Source organism: Centrocercus urophasianus, unplaced genomic scaffold (assembly GCF_019232065.1).
Source record: "Centrocercus urophasianus isolate 14NV4802_14NV808 unplaced genomic scaffold, USGS_Curo_1.0 seq_16, whole genome shotgun sequence".
Classification (NCBI taxonomy): Eukaryota; Metazoa; Chordata; class Aves; order Galliformes; family Phasianidae; genus Centrocercus; species Centrocercus urophasianus.
Window position 1 is genome coordinate 34556605 of NW_024884711.1, and position 16755 is coordinate 34573359.

General features: G+C 36.9%; 1 protein-coding gene across 14 annotated transcripts in view; it reads right to left on the reverse strand.

Annotated features, from left to right (window-relative positions):
• Nucleotides 1–2615: 2615 nt before the first annotated feature.
• The window catches only part of PARD3 (par-3 family cell polarity regulator), a 426318-nt gene continuing 412178 nt past the window's right edge, over nucleotides 2616–16755 (reverse strand). For all 14 annotated transcript variants that reach the window (XM_042816950.1, XM_042816944.1, XM_042816943.1 and 11 more), the window contains 2 exons: nucleotides 8109–8236; nucleotides 2616–4705 (listed from right to left, as the gene is read on the reverse strand). In XM_042816950.1, the coding sequence (XP_042672884.1) occupies nucleotides 4312–4705; nucleotides 8109–8236 (522 nt within the window). In that variant the 3' untranslated portion in view covers nucleotides 2616–4311. The remainder of the gene's footprint in view (nucleotides 4706–8108; nucleotides 8237–16755) is intronic.

The window sequence follows — 16755 nt, forward strand, 5'->3', positions numbered from 1 at the left end:
AGCCTAGGATCTGAATGAATTCCATGCTGTTTGGAGAAACAAGTAAATGAAACAGAATTAATCAGCAGATGTAAAAGAGAGAGTGATGCTGATACAATATGGAAAAGATGTACAAGAGGGCATGAAACAATCAGCATGTGCATCAAATCATCAGCTGGATACTGTACAGATGGAAAGAACTCTGAAAAAATGCTACAAGATACTTGAAGAGGGTTCAAGCTGGACGTGAATTAAAGGAAAATTAAAGCAATCTGTGCCTCTCTCTCTTGCTTGTATGTACATGCACACAACACACACAGCCTACTTTCAATAAATCCTTCCCCATCCTGGTTTTCTGACTCTCACTCTTCCTCTGCCAGGTCAAGACTGACCTTTGCAGCGGCCTGGAAGGCTGCGCTGTGGTGGCACAAAGGTGGCACAAAGAACAGATGAGATTTTTTTCTGTATTTGCATTCCTGACAGATTCCTCACAACTCCCATGAACCAGACTCAGGAGGGAACGATGTAGAAATAGTCAGGCATAGCAAGTAGAATTAGGAAATATTTTGAAAATAGACTTGCAAGCCAGGACATGCAATAACCAAATCTACTTTGAGTCTCAATGACACAAGTTCAAAGGTTTGAATTACTCAAGAATATCCTGTGTTTAGCTAATGCTGCTAATCTGGTGCATCTATCGTCTGGCCAATGTTTCTTCCTTTCCTTTCTCAGCATACCCAGCACAGAGAAATGCTATGTTACAGACACTCATAAACAGTCTGAATGTGAGCAAAACATCAGCACAGTTTTGGAAGGCAGGCCATATATTCACAGTCATGATGGGTTTAAATTTTGTTTTGTTGTTCTTCCTGCTGTTTGCCAGCAATAAATGGCAATTGTACTTTCCGACCATGTTCAGCTGGGCTCTACGCCATTTTCTGCTGTTTTTGATGGCAGAGTTCTCCAAGACATATATTAGAATATCTGGCCTATGCAATAACTCACAAAGGCTGCAGTCTCGTTTCCAAGGAGGCCCTGTAACAAGAGGGGAAAGCTTTTTTACAAAGGCAGCAGACTTCTACATGAATAATATTGAACTTTCCCATGGAATTTCAATAGCATTAACAAATTATTTTGATAAAATACCAGCAGGCTTTGCAGATGGGTTAGAGGAGAGAAAAATGTGCAAGCTCTGCACCCACTCCTCAATGTTCTAAGCTCCCTTACAGTCTGTCCTGTGATCATTCTTAAACACACTAATGTCAGAGTTAATCTCATAATGGTAATAAGTCCACAACAAATTACCACAGTAATGCAGTGAGCTCAATTAACTTTTAGATCTATTCACTGTGCAGAACGAAAGGTCACTTTCTATTAAAACATCTCCCTCCCACTTCCTTATCATCCTTTGCAACTTATGGGAGTTAATATTAGAAATCCTGTCTATGCTATGTCAGGAAGAAGACAGGATGACGAAGCCAGAAAAAAAACCTTATTCTTTGCTAACATAACACAGGCATTGCCCAAAGAGAACATCTGCCTTCTTTCATGAACACATCTAATTATGGCAAATTGTTAACACCTTGAAGAGGAGTTTCATGCAAGGGTAAACTTTAACATATGCCATTCTCACACGTAAAACATGCAGTACTTCATATTTTTCCAAACATATGCCCTTTTTCCTACAACAGTTTATCAAAGACCTTATTTTGAAAAGGACTTCAACCTGTTTTCCATTCCTGTGGATGCATTTCTCAGTGTTTGCTATTATTTGCCTGTCCAAATAATTCCATAGAAGAATCAAACTATGTAATCTGGGAACACAATCAGGAGATGAGACTGCAAGGCCTGCAAAACAGCAAACTGTTATTTCCTCACTCACAACTGCAAGTTTAGGTCTTTTAAAAAATCTCATCTTTAGCTTATTTGGGTACCACAAGCTGCCTGTCCACTTTGCAGCTTCTACTCCTCTTCCCCTTGAGATCCCACACTAAAGTCACAGTGAATAATTTGACACTATTATTGCCATGGCAACAGCCTGATGTCATGCATATACAGAATTATGATTGACATTCCTGCAATATCCAACAAAAGGAGAAAGGAGAGGAAGATGGAGACAATCAGACACGGCTTCAGTACTAATGGGAGAACAAAGTATCACTGGCACTGTAAATATTGCTTTAATTCTAAATCTGCCTTTTCCCATTTTTCACCATGCCAATATTCCTGCTCAAGACTCACACTACAGCTCAAAATACACATAGCTGCCACGAGGTCTTTCTGATATGGGCCTGGGTTTGGCCAGAGCCCAGTGGGTGCCTGTATCCTGACACACACTTTTCAGGGAGAGCACTGCACACAGGAGGACTTCTGCTGCAGAGGCCAGTCTTTCAAACATCACAGGTATGGCTTGAAATAACATGAGAGGCCAAACTGAGCACTTTTTCCCTTTGAGGAGAGGATTCACGTATTCAGCTGGGCTGTAAATCTTTTTTTTTTTTTTTCCTATGTTTATAAGTGTTCGCACAAACACACACGCAAACCATTAGGAATAGGATAAAATAACATCTGTTAACTGTTTCTGAAACGCAGTGTCTGCAGCACTTCTCATAAGGGTCTACAGTCAATACCAAGACGAGAATGGAAACAGCCTTTTATTCTAAATTTCATATGTACATGGAAAGCTGTTTTACACAGTTTTGGAAGTTCTGCGTAAAAGAGCTACTGTCATCCAATGTCACTGTGCTTACATTAGTAACAACTTTTAAACATGGAGTACATTATTAACAACGAAAACCATTAACAAACAGGCATAAAAGACACAGATATGTTTGCTGATATTTCACATATATTCTAGAAACGAGTTGGCGCAAAAATAAAATGTGCCAGTAAAAAAAATAGGCATTTTTAAAATCACGCAACACATGATTTTTCTTTCTTGCTTTCATTCTTATCTTTTTGTACATAATATGCTGAGATCCATTCTCAAGCCTTCTCACATCAGGATTTGCAGGCACTTCAGCAACCCAGCTATATTTTTACAATACATGAAGTTCAGACCAACAAACATAAGAACAACTGCTGCAAAAGAAATTCTCATATCCTATATGCACATTCAAATATTACTCATTGCTAGAGCAATCTTTTTCATTTTACTTATTTTTGGATACTGACATGTTTTAAGGATGATGTGTAACAGTTTGTCTCCACTTACATCTCACTCATACACTTACAGATTTATTTTTAAAGTAACATCACAATGCAACAGTACAGTATACAGAAGCACAAGGCAGTTGTCCACAAAGCTTCACAAATTGTAAAAAGAAGAAATTGTTTTCTTTTCAGTTATTTTTTTGATCTAAAGAAAAACTTTGATTTTTTTCCATCTTAATATTATGTCCTAAAACAAAGACAACTGCATATCAGATATCCATGGGATGACTCCCTCCCTAGTTGTCTTTCAAGACACAGTTGTCTTATGACCAGTTTCCTCTGGAAGTAAAGCAAAGCAGAACACACTTGTTTGTTTGTTCATAATTCCCCATATTTAATGAAATAATGAAATAGACTTATCAAGGGCTTGGCTGTGACTGAGTAAATAATCTCTCAAGTTATGTCATTTGCAATGAACCATGTCGTAAGATTATAAGGCAATTGGAACAGAATCCTAAGGATAACTGAGAGCCTAATATTGTTTTCCTCATGAGTCGGGGTAGGACTTGTTTAATAAGCTCAGAGTGGGGAGAGACACAAAAGAGTGCATATGTGCATAATAGGAGAGGGTAGTTTTTCAGCTTATAGACACTTAAATATTGATCAACAAAGACTGGTAATGACTCCACCATAAAACATCTCAAGACTGTGATACAGAAGAGAGCTGAGCCTTGTCCACTCAAGTGTGATTTGTAACCTCCTCTTCTGACCCAGGATGGATATGTCAGTGTTTTCTTCAACTTCAAATTCATTAATTTTATGCCACAAAGCTGAATGGTGGTGTAAATAACTCAATGGAAAGTAAAACATATTACAACAAATCCTAGTAATAAGCCATCAACCACTCTGGACTGGGCTACGGGACTTGGTAAGCAGGGGTGGCGTTGCTCACTTCTGCTATGATTGTCAAACGGTGGAAAATCCTTCCATGAAGTTAACACTTGAGACAGAACAGCAAAGACATAAGGCCCACCAACTCTTTGCCCGTATTGTTAAAGGCACTGAAACAGACAATAGATATATTCCTTAGTACCATCAATTTAAAAAGTTTTCAAAATATAAGTCTTTGTATGAAAATGTTCCTTATTGCATGATGAGTTGATCTTCATTTTCTTCACCTCAAGAATAAAACGGTCTTCCCTTTTCTGGTGTTTGTAATCTGTTCAGCCTGGCGACCTGAGATGGTGAAGGTGGCACATCTTGCCTGAAAGGACCTTTAGGTGGAGTATAATTAGGGTCCTGAATTTTCTTATATGAGTCATAATTGCTAGGCCCTTCAGAAGAAGTTTTTTTTTTCAGTTGTTGTTCTTTCCGTCTCTGCTCTTGACGGAGCAGTTCTTGTGTTTCTAGCATCACCCTGGCATTGAAGCCATGTCCCCCCATGTAGCCATTTCTTGATCCCTGGTAGCTGGAATATCTGGGATTATCCTTTGCAGTCTGGAACCCTTCACCCGGGGAATAGCTCTGCTCCCAGGAGTCTTGAGAAACAGAACTAGCATTTTTTCTGCTTTGCCTGAAAAAAGAGAAGGAAGAAGCTTTTAAGACAATCCTGGGAAAGAAGCGTGTTTCTGAAATGCTAGCAGGCTTCCCCAACTATAGTTTACTTGAAAAGCAATGTTCTTTTCTGCTCCAAAGAAGTAGCTTGTCTCTTTTGCCGGAGGAACTTTTCCTCTAGGGTTAAGCTACATTTCTGGGCCTCTCTAGTACGAATAAGTTTTCCTTATATATATATATATATATACATATATACATTTCCTCTAGTAGGAATAAGTGTTCACAATAAGAACTGTGAACACTGACACAGTGCTACAACAGTCATCACTTGCCTGAGAAAAACTTGCAACAATTTAGCCGCACATGCTGAAAGATTGCATACAGTGCTGTGCTTTCTAAGAAAACAGATAAAATTCAGCACTTGTAGTCACTTGCGAAATATTTGAATCCAGACTCATACTAGATTGAGGATGCAAGAAGCAGACCTTTAAAACATTTGCTCTAACACTGCACAAGTCATAAGATAAAGTACATTATTAGTAGGTCGATATGGATATTAGAGTTTCTTCCAAGTCCAGAATGAAGGAATTTTACACTATCACAACTGTTTCTCAGTTTGCTACAGCTTCCATAAAAGTAAAGGTAGATATAACCTTTCTTGCTTTTTTTATTTATTTATTTTTTTTTTTACTCCATTGCACAGACAAATAAATCAAAAGCATATAGGAATTACAATTTTTATCTTTTTTCACACTAAATCACTACATTATTTTGAAGACAGATTATGGTTTTGAAATAGCTCTAATTTACCATTAAGCTGCTAGATGCTTTTATGAATTTAAAATTGGATTGGTGATGATAAAGTATAGCAATTGGGTGCTGCAGCAAAACAGACACCCACTCTGAGATTAACCTTACTGTATGAGAATGAGGCAGTAAAATAAAATAGACTGCAATATTAATCAACAAGAAAATCATTTGGTAGTGTAAATATGGCATGTTTTTTCACGTCAACACACATGAGTCAATGGGGTCTCATGCGATGAATATGCAGTGTAAGGACAAGAGACCTGTAGAATGTCACTACCATTTGTAGAAGTAACAATGTTTGTGGGTATTTTTGCAGCCTTCCTTCCATGTATATAACATGAAAATGATTGTATCCACCTTTTTTTTGTAATGCATACAGAGACCCCTAGATGAAAACTGTTATTCAGGATGAATGCAAGTTATTACATCATAAATTATAACATAATGTAAATTCTTATGCAAATTTTTATAGCTGTTCTTGGTATTCAAATATCCATTTCTGCCAAAGAAACAATGTTTTTGAGCCATGTTTTATCACTCTCTGGAACAAGAGCAAACTGAATGAACCTCTGTAGGCTACGAAACTGTCAGGTTTCTGATCTAGAGCAAGATAAATTTTAAGTACTACAAAATTAACTTGAAGTTAAACATTGCTTTTACAGTTTCACATGGGACAAGAGGATGACTAGTTGAACTGATTTAATTTACTGACTGTTTTCTGGTACTTGTTCAAAATTAGTTGGCCCACTTTCATTGTCTTTCTGGGAAGATTCTTTACAATTGACTAAAGTGCCATCAGCACTGATGAAATAAATGTACAAAGAAAAAAAAAAGAGGCTCCTCCAGTCTCTACAAGATAAAAAGCAACAAATCTCCAGAATGAAGCCAGTACACAAATGTTAAATATTACAAGGCCATAGTTGCAACATTAACCCTGGGACCTAAGTTTCAGAGCAAGATCTCTTTACAGGTTGGTCATTGAGTTACAGTTTGTAAAGCTAAGTGTCTCAGCTTGTTATAGTAGAACTGTGGTATTCGTAGCACTCAACTTTAGCCTGAGATTCTAAATTTCTGTCTGCTCTAAGCACAGCTCAGAAATCCACAGTGCTCAAATGCAATCATTAAATTAAATTAAACATTTCAGACATAAATTTATTAGTAACATGCATTCTTACAAGTTTGCTAGTCATTTCTCATGTTGAAAAATGTAACGAAGTTCTCACTCGTTTCAAAACAAACATTTCTATAGCCCAAAGAATAATTTTCCAAATTTCCTGTAGATGAACATTCTCCGTACAACTATGGATTCCTACCACTAGAACTGCATTGTAACTAAATTCTAGTTTTTAAATGCTACCAGTAACTGAGCAGAACAGGGGAAGCAAGCTTAAAGAATCTGCTTCCAAACTGACACTACCAACCCCCCCCCCTCCCCCCCCCCCACTTAAAAACAGCACAAGCACTCATATTTTCCTACTCAATCTATTGCTGGAAGCAGTAACAAAGAAAGAGAATTTCTCAGGTTAAAGAACATGGCTTTTATATATGCAGTCACTTCAGAAATTAGATAGAGATAGAAAGGAAATAATAAAAATTATCAAAATAGCAAACCAATATTCTAAGAAAACACAATAACTACTTTTTGTTTTCCCACCTTCTTCCAAAAATAACAGGAAAATTTTATACTGATAGGTGTTACAGCACATGAAAACCAGAGAGATCTGCTTTATTTTCAAAGAAGGTGGTAAGATATGAGTTCACGATAACTTCAATGATGAAGCTCCTATTTGTTTCAAAAAAAATAGCTGTGATATACTTGCTAAAACATGCTAAATCAATGAAATTTGACAACCAAACTCTAGAGTAAAGAATTCTCCACTCAGACATCACCATTAATATTTGAAAATGAAAAGATTATTTACGTAATGCTAAACAATGATAGTTATTTAATTTAGAATACAAATTGGGTAAACATTTAATAATTCTTATAGCTAAATAAAGTAAAAGACATTGTACCAACTAGCTCATTTTAAAAACCTAGGGTTTTTTTAAACACTGATCTTTTTAGACAAAAATTGTACTGCTTTTCAGCATTCCATCGCCAGTGACCCAGTAACTTAAAAGAAAAAATATATACTGGAAACTTGGAGGCCACTGGTATTTTAGGGCAGAGTTTCCTCAGTTCCATATTTTGTTTTTCACAGTCTTGATTCTTTGCTTTTCTTTTAATTTTTGTTCTCTGTCAGCATGGCAATGATAGAATTTCTACCCAGTAAGGCATTATGCAACAGGAAAAAGAAGTCTGAACTGTCAAAAGGGGACAACCCATGTCATACTCAGAAGACTTCTGTAATTGCAGAAAATGGAACTTAATGAAACTGCCTTAGTTCTTCTGGGTGCTCTGTCATCCAATCTCACTGAAATAATCTCTGAAATAATTCTACTAAAACAAAAAGTTACCACATTTTTCTCACTTCACTCTTCCACACCAAATACATTCCACCGTCTATCAATGCCAAACACAAGTGTCTGCACTAAGCACAACACTTTCTATCCACAAACAAAATGAGCTCGAGGCTCATACTCAGAGCAGCTTCAGCCAGCTGCCGTACCTGGGTAATGAACTGTACTGGCGCTGAGCTTGCTGGAAACTCTCTCTTTCTTCTTGTCGCTGCCGTTGCATTTGAACCTCTACCGATACCGAGTGTCTGCCACTCTGCGAGTACGTCTTGGAGCTTGGCTACAAAATGAAAACAAAAATGTCTTGAACAAAGCAGAAAAATACCCACAAAAGGGTGATCATTTAAATTACTATCGTAAAATTACTGAAGTACATACAGTCATATTTGTAACAAACTGCGGTTCAAGGAGCTCTTTCATAAGAATTGCATAAAATTCAGATACATTATACTGTGTCCTGTGCTACAGACTCTGTTCCTGACTTAACATTTATGAGATACATCAGAAAAATACTGGTCCAAAGCAGGTCATTCTTTTGTAGAAACACTGAAATTTAAGTGAAGTCAGGAGGTAATCTAGCCATGCTAATGCTAACTTTCATACTCCACTGAGGATCTGAATGAGAAGGAAGCAATATTCTCAACTGTCATGTGCTCTCCATTAGCACTGCCATCTTGTTTTGCTGTTGTCCCAGATGCACACCACTTGTTCTTTGGAGATAGGAAAACATTTTCTAGTTTATAGTATCAAGAAGACAGATTTAGCAAGTCTCTTGTGGAACATGGGGAATCCTGTGCCTCACAGAAGGATTTAGATAACATCTTAATACAGGGACAATTTGAAACTTTGGGGCCAATGCCAAGAGCACATCAAAATGGATGGCCTTTCTGGGAATACACAGCATTACTGGAGAACACCTGACAGAATGGCAAATTTAAACTTGAGGTTATGGAAAAGTTTACCTTTGTAAAGATTTCACTTTTCATTTTCTGTTACTGTGTTATTCATATTTTGTGATTTCAAGTTGCAAAGCAAGGTGCCACAAAAGTGAAAGTGTTCTTCTAATCGCTGGTCGGGGAGCAGAACCACTTGCCTCAGACCTGCTTTTATTAAAGCGCTTTTTTGCTTTCTGGTCTGCGCGTTCCTTCACAATGAACATCTCTTTTGTTTAGAGTTGGTCCTATTTTTTATTTTTGCTATTATAATCTCAACAGCAGAAAGATATCATAATGGCTGACAAACAAAGATAAAAGGCTTTTCAAATTCTCCTTGCACTGAAGACAAATTTTAGAAACCAGAGAGTTGTCATTTGTGACATAAATTTTTCCTTTGTCTTACTATAGAGTCCAGTTCTTACAGGTAGCCAGAAATACAACAAATCTGAAACAGATTTGAACTTGAACAGAACTTTTAGAAACTTCATCTTCAATAACAGTATACTTCAGACATAGCATCAGCCACAGCTCAGAAGAAGTACAATTTAGGGAACAACTGCTTTTCCCATTAGATGAAGATTATTGTGTATCAGAATGTGAAAGCATAAACTATGAGTAACTTACTTTGGAGGATCCTTGATACACCACTGATGTATACTTCAAAATAGATTCACTCAGGAAAAGCCTCAGCAAAGCAATACTTCTAATGAAAAATGCTTTAGGAATGGTATGATGAGGCAACAAGATCAGAAAACAGAATTGTGTCAGCCCTGTGGGAAATTTTCTGAGATGAATAGTCTGTACATATGTATGTTCAAACCAACAACTCCCATGGAGGTTACCTACTATATTAAATAAGGGAAACCCATATGGAGCAACGTTTCAGTTATTGCATATGTCAACATTTCTAACTTTTTTACTTTATTGAGAGTCTTCCGACATTTGGTATTTTATTGAAGGGCTCGGCTTATGGAAGCAAGTGATTACCTGAAAATTACCAGATTTATTTCTGAATTCTTTACAGGGTGGTTAGAACCAGCTAACAGAAAACCACAGGGAAACTTAGTACTTCCCATCTCAACTACTCCATAAGGAATAGAAGCATTTAAACTAAGATTTTAGAGCCAATCTTATCATTGTGCGGTTCCCATTTTAACAGTGTTGGAAGACATACAGCTGGAAAGCTACAGCTATCTCAGTTGTGACAAAATGGTTACGACAAGCAAGATGAAATTGGAATTGTTTCTTTATCTGAAAACATTTTCACTTGTTTCAGTTCACTGTAAATATAGAATAAAATAATTTTATGGTACAGGGAATGGTTAAATTATCAAACAGCTGGAGCTAGAATTGATTTGTTACTTGATTCAGCAAGTGTCAACAAGACACTAGGATGCATAATCTGAAAAGTATGAATGCAGGTACACATATATATAATATGTGTGCATGCGCGTGCTAAGAGCTAAGGTTGCCAGAAAAGCTAAGGTAACAAAGGCTTTGAAAGAACCATTAGACTGTGAATGGACTAAGATCCAAACTTAGCTTCAGGGAGATTTTGTTTTAATGCATACAGGAACCAATGCTTCAACAGAAGCAGGAGCTGCCACCTGTCTACCCCTGTAGCACCTGTCCGGGTTTACTGGCTCTGAGGAGGCAAGTGTGTACTCTCAACTAGTGACAAATAATGTCACCTAATGGACAAGTTTTATGACTTTATGAGTCTAAGCACAAGAGTCTAAAATAAATTATCTGCTTTTCTGAAGGTACAAGTACCTGTGTGCCCTGTTAAAGTGGCTTAGCAATACTTAACATGAAAAGTAGGACACTTACTGAGAGTCCTGTCTAGACATTGTCAACATCTCCAGTATACTGCATAAAAACACTCCTTCTGTACATAATCACATGTTCCATAACATAGCATAGACAGGTACATTCAATCATCTTATTAATGAAAAGCCATTTCTTTAAAATCTTTTCATTAAAAATCTCAGTGATACCATAGCGAATGCCCTTAATTATGGTTAAGATGATATAAAGACTTAACATAGTCTTTTTGGACCACTAACTTATTTAGAAAAATGCAGCTCTCTGTGCAGTGATTTGTCTTTCAATATGCTTTCAATTAAATCACATGAACTGAAAGTACTTATGCAATCTTAAAATCTAATTAGTATGTTTTAAAAATATATATATAAACAGAGTCCAGTGTTACAATATAGAAACTGACATGCATACCTCATTTATACCAGCAAAATATAAGGTAATTTAAAAAAAAGTCGAGCTATTTACAGATCTTTCAATAGCAACAAAACACATGTATAAAGAAGACAACACAGTACTTTTAGCAGTGACATGAAATGGGTAACACAAGGCCAAGCACAATTATAGCAATCTGAAATCATCCAACAAACCTGGCAGCAGCTCTGAACAGATTGATAAGAACTCAGGCCTTGTTTGCAGTGAGATGTACGACGAGCATTGACCTTTTAAATCAGGATGTGGCCAAGGCCACAATAACAACCAAGGCTGCATTATACAAATAAATGTATGTTCATGTATTCCACAATACATTTAAGTGGCAATGATAGTTATTGCATTCAGCATTGTTAAACAGTGCTTAGCTTATAAAACTGTGTTTTGAGATACATGAAATTAGACAGCTCTCTTCTCAAATAGACATGAATTTAGAACTAGGATTGTGAAGTCAGACGTTTCTTCAGATTCCTCTTTTTATCCAAATAATACATTCTGCATTTTGAACAGAACCTACCCGTGGTTCATTCTTGCACTGACTGCTCTCAGCAGTAAAGGACAGCATGTTTGAGGACTAAAGGTCACTCCTCCCTTTTCTAGCTAAACTTGAGGCTGCCCACACAATTTCTTTATTCACAGGGTGGCATTTCTGCCCATAGAAATGAGCCTGCCTCTGGAACGGGCATGGATCAGAGTTACAGAAAGGAGACTTCTTGTCCAATCTTGGCCAATCCAGGGCACTACGTTTTATGGGAGATCCACTAGTCAAGGTAACACAAGATCCACCAGTTTAGATGGCTTCTATTTCATGGACTGCTGTCACGGAGTGAAAGTGGGAGAAGCGCTTACTCAAACTCATAGAACTTATTTATGCTGATAAAAATGTAGTTAATCCAGAAATGAATTAGGACTTTCACATTTTCCGAGTTACTTAATAAATAAATAAATAACTCACTATCTAATATTGAAATACATTTGCTATTTTTTTTTTTCCAGATTAAACTCTGTTTTTAACTAAGGAATTTTAAATTCACCTGGAAAGTCTGTAAACATGAGCCCCCCAATACCCCCCCAATGCCATAGGTTCTCACCATTCAGTGGTAATTAGAAATAGGTAAGATGAAATGATCTTGCCTGCTTTATGTACGTCTGCTTGCCACAGATGATAGACAATCCAGCAATTGTATATCAAAGTTTAGAATGATAAAAAACATTCCATGGATATGATGGCTGACCTGGAAAACTATTTTTATTTCCATATTTCTGTTTATGTTGCTATGATGAACAGAATGTACAGCAATATTTCTTTTAAAAATGGGCAACAGGTGTGTATTAATTCAAGTGCCATACAATAAGAAAATCCCATCCCTTTGTGCATCTTTCTTTGGTGTATATGTAGGAAGCTGAATGCCAAGGTATGGGACTAAAATTTCCATTCTGTACAACAGCAGCAGCAAAAAGAAAATCTTCAGTGTGGTAGAAACAAACCACTCAGACAGCCTTGACATTGTGCCTAGGTTATTTACATGTACTGCATGCCTGTAAGCTTTTAAATATGTTTGTTTACAAAATGAAATTATTAAATTTCTTTTTTTCCACATTTTCTATCCTCGTTTTTATGTTTCACATACAATAATAGATTGAAACTAGTGGGGAAAAAGTCATTTAAAATAGACAACAAAATTTTAGAGCCAAAATGCAAAGCTGGGCAAAAGATATGTGGTATTTCATGAAAGCTTCCGAGCTTTGACAAAGCATGGGTATAAATTACACAGCTGAGGAGAAACTAACTACAGAGAGGATGCCCTGCATAAGTTTGGTTTCCCTTCTGAAAGAGACTGGAACAGGAGAAACAGCAACTTAACTCTCAGCCTTTGTCCACGGTAATGTTCGATTGGATATCACCAAGTATCTTAATAACATTTCCTGACAAAAATTCTTGAAATGGATTGATACAAAAAACAAATAATATACTGTTTTTCTTTCTCATCGATGTGTTGAGTAATTCTTCAGAATTTACAGCCTGATATAAACCTTGCATTACTCTTTTTAAATATAGTCTGTTATTTGTTTTTCCAAGTAAGATAAGTGGAAGTTACAGTGATAAAAATTGGGCTTTTGTTTTTCTAAAGCAATTTTATATTATTTGGAATTCATTATGGATTTGAATTGGTTAAATACATGAATACAAGGATAAGAAACAAGTACCAGAAACAGATTTAAAAAAAAAAAAACAAACTTTTTTTTTTCTCTAAATCTGTCTTAGCCACAAATTCTATACACCAAAAACCTGAAAAACCAAGCGTAGTCCCTAGATTTCTGTGCTATTAAGACTGCTGGCATATTTTCTCTACAAAATTCATGCAATTATTTACTTTTCCCAAATTTGTGCACAGATTAAAAGCTATACTCCAATGAGTAAGGCTTTATGTTTGTTTTGAGTCAGTTAGATGTTATCTTTAGAATAAAAATATCTTTTTATTTGACTCCTAAATATTTAAAGTGGGGTTTGTTAAGCTGCTCTCTTGCTACCAGTTTTCTCCTACCAATCATATAGATTTGAGATGACTGGAGAAGAATGTATTTGTGAATGGAAGTTGTCACTTTCTATTTCTAGCACTGAATTTTGTATTAAAGATGAAGAACTAGAACACCAACTTTTGTCTCTCCAGAGTCTTTTTGTTTTTCTCGTAGTGCATTACTATGGGCAGAACTGGCAAGCACTTGTAGCGTTTTCAACTGATTAAATATGGTATATGTTTTTTTAATTGGAGTGTTCACTCCCATGACATTTAGTGCTACAACGGCATGTTTTTGGAGATGTGTAATTAAAATGTGACTAGAGAAAAAGAAAACATTTGGAACAACATAAATCAAACTACCCTGTCTTCAGGGCTGATGTGAACCAAGACAAACTTCAGCAAACCCAATACAACCCAGGAAAACAAGCAAACAAACAAAAACAACACAAATCAAAACTAAAAAAAAAAACAACCCACAGGACAATGTTAGTCCTGAATAGAAAAATCAACTCCAAAAGAATCCAGCATTGCTATAACAATTTGTCATAGCAACAGCGAGGGCTGTAAAACCAGCAGCCATACTGTGACTCCGTGTAGTTCTGTATGCCCAGGTACACGTTTCTGCCAATCTGACTGCAACTTACACCAGCAGGATTAAAATGTATTAATCATGGTTGATTTTGTTTTCCATTTTTTTCCCTGTGTAACATCAGACATAAAGCCTTGCCCTTGTATGTCCTCTTGTACCATTTTTGATACACACAAAAAAAAGCATGTATGAGGAAATAAAAATAGAGAAGCCTGGGAAAGTTCTCTTAAAATAAACAGAAAGCTTTTCCATCAAGCTTTGAGCGTTGTCTCTACTGCAGAACTGCTGGGTTCCAGAGATGCCTCAATGCTGCAGCAGTCAGTCAGTTATTAAACTTTAACAGCATGTCATTCAGATGGCCTTGAGCAGAAACACCACACCATCAACAGACGTGTCCTCTCATTCCAGCACTATCACTTTTTGTGTCTGTTCAGCTGTCTGATGCTGTACAAGTACTTGTAGGCACTCAAGTGTTTTGTTTACAGGCAGGGCAAATACAGGAGGCCAGAAGTCCAGCTCTGCCACATTGCTCATCTACAGATAAACAGCCTTCACCTCATGGCAACAGCCAGCAGCAGCTGGGGCTGGACACTGGTCTCTGCCAGCAGCACCGTTCAGAGCCAGCGTGATGTAGTGCTTTGTGGTGCAGAGATCTACCTCCAGACTCTATGTATTTGTCACAGGTAACCAGGCTGCTGTATCACAAGCCATTAATAGCCTGGGATGGATTAGAGTTGGTGACGTTCAAAGGATCATTTTGATAATATATTAGCAGGTTCCTGAGCTATTGAGCTCCTCTGAATATCCTTAAAGCTGCCAGATTTCCGTCAGCACCCATTACTTACAGTGCAAACTTTATGTTCATTTACACTTCCTTAAAGTAACAAATAGTCCCACATCACATCAGCACACTGTTCCCTATCCACAATCCTACCATCATCTTGTTAATGAGAAATGCAAACTACTTATCACCTCATAGCACACACTTCTCAGTGGATGAAAGATTGTTTTTTTTCCTCTCTTTCTCTCCAAACCAGGTCAGAGTTGGCTGCTGTCATGCGGCACAGAGGCACCTCTGAATGCAAAGCCCTTTGTCTGTGTAGGCTGCACAAGCCTTCTCCCCTGGTGAAAGCATACTTTTCAACAATGGTCCAAGTACAGGTGTGTGTCTCACTGTTATGATTTGTAACCAACAGCTTGCAGATGGAGAAAACTGAAGGGAGGCTGATAAATGCATAAGTATTTTCCTACATATATATTATAAGCTGCTTTTGCATTGTTTTGTAGCATTTAATAATACATCTGGATCTGTTTTGAGAGAGTGTCTTAACAAAGTCTGTCATCTCAGACTAATATGTTAAAGTAATAGACTCTCCTTAAGAAAGAGGGTTATGGTTCCTTAACACTGAAATGACTGTGAACTGTTGAAATGGATGAGATCACTGCTTTATCCTTTCCAAGTGTTATTCTCTTGAAAGCCTGGAGTACATGATGGAAAAAATATTATAATTCAAAAATACGCTGGGCCAATTTTTTTTTAAAGTACATATCTAAAATAAAATATCTGGTCACTTAAGTACTTAACAACATCAGCTCCTACAAATGCAACAGCGAGCTTCAGAGCTAATATTAATACATTAAGCTGAATTAATCACTTTGAGCTCATTTGCATGATTTGTAGAGGGGGAGTAAACAGAGAGATCCCATTTGTTTAAATAAGAGAAAAGGAAAGGTCAATGTTTTGACCTACAATTTAGGAAATTATTCCATTCCTAAGGTAATCAGCCTGTCATCCAAATAATTCCCTACTCACTCATTACAAGAAACTATAATAAAAGTCAAGTTGCCTGACTAAAGTTGCTATGGCATTTGGATATACAACAATTTGGCCCATGACCTTCAGTAGTTAAGTTCCCAACTCTCCAAGAGTGCAAATTTTTCTCATAGACAGTTTTCCAAGAATACAGCTCAAATCTTTCATTTGGAAATTAAACTGCAGTAGAAATGTAAAATAAAAAGTACTTCCTACACCCAGTCCCTTTCTTCCAAAAACTGCTACGCTACAATTGAGATGAGCTATCACATCATATTCACAATATTAAATCAAAAACATCTGGTCTTAAAGAAAATGCTTATTTTGTTTATCCTATTTCAGAGAGTATTAGAGGTTTTCTAACATGGGAAACAAGAAGCCTATACCCTTATACAGCATGTGAGGTCGTTTAGGGACACGTTCACCTTTATTCCTCTCCGTGCTCTATGTTAAAAATACCACAGTTTCCAACTGGTGAGCTTAAGAAGGACAAGGACACAAAGACAGAACAGAGGTAAAAAAATCTCCAATATTCACCACAACAGCAAACAGATGATATACTTGTGATGTTACCTAGGTTGCTCTCTGTGACTTCAGATAAAGAGATGTTGATCTTGGGATGTTTCCATCTCTGTCTCATGTGCATTGGAGATGTGGGAAATTCTACTGCTGTTATGATACAACCTC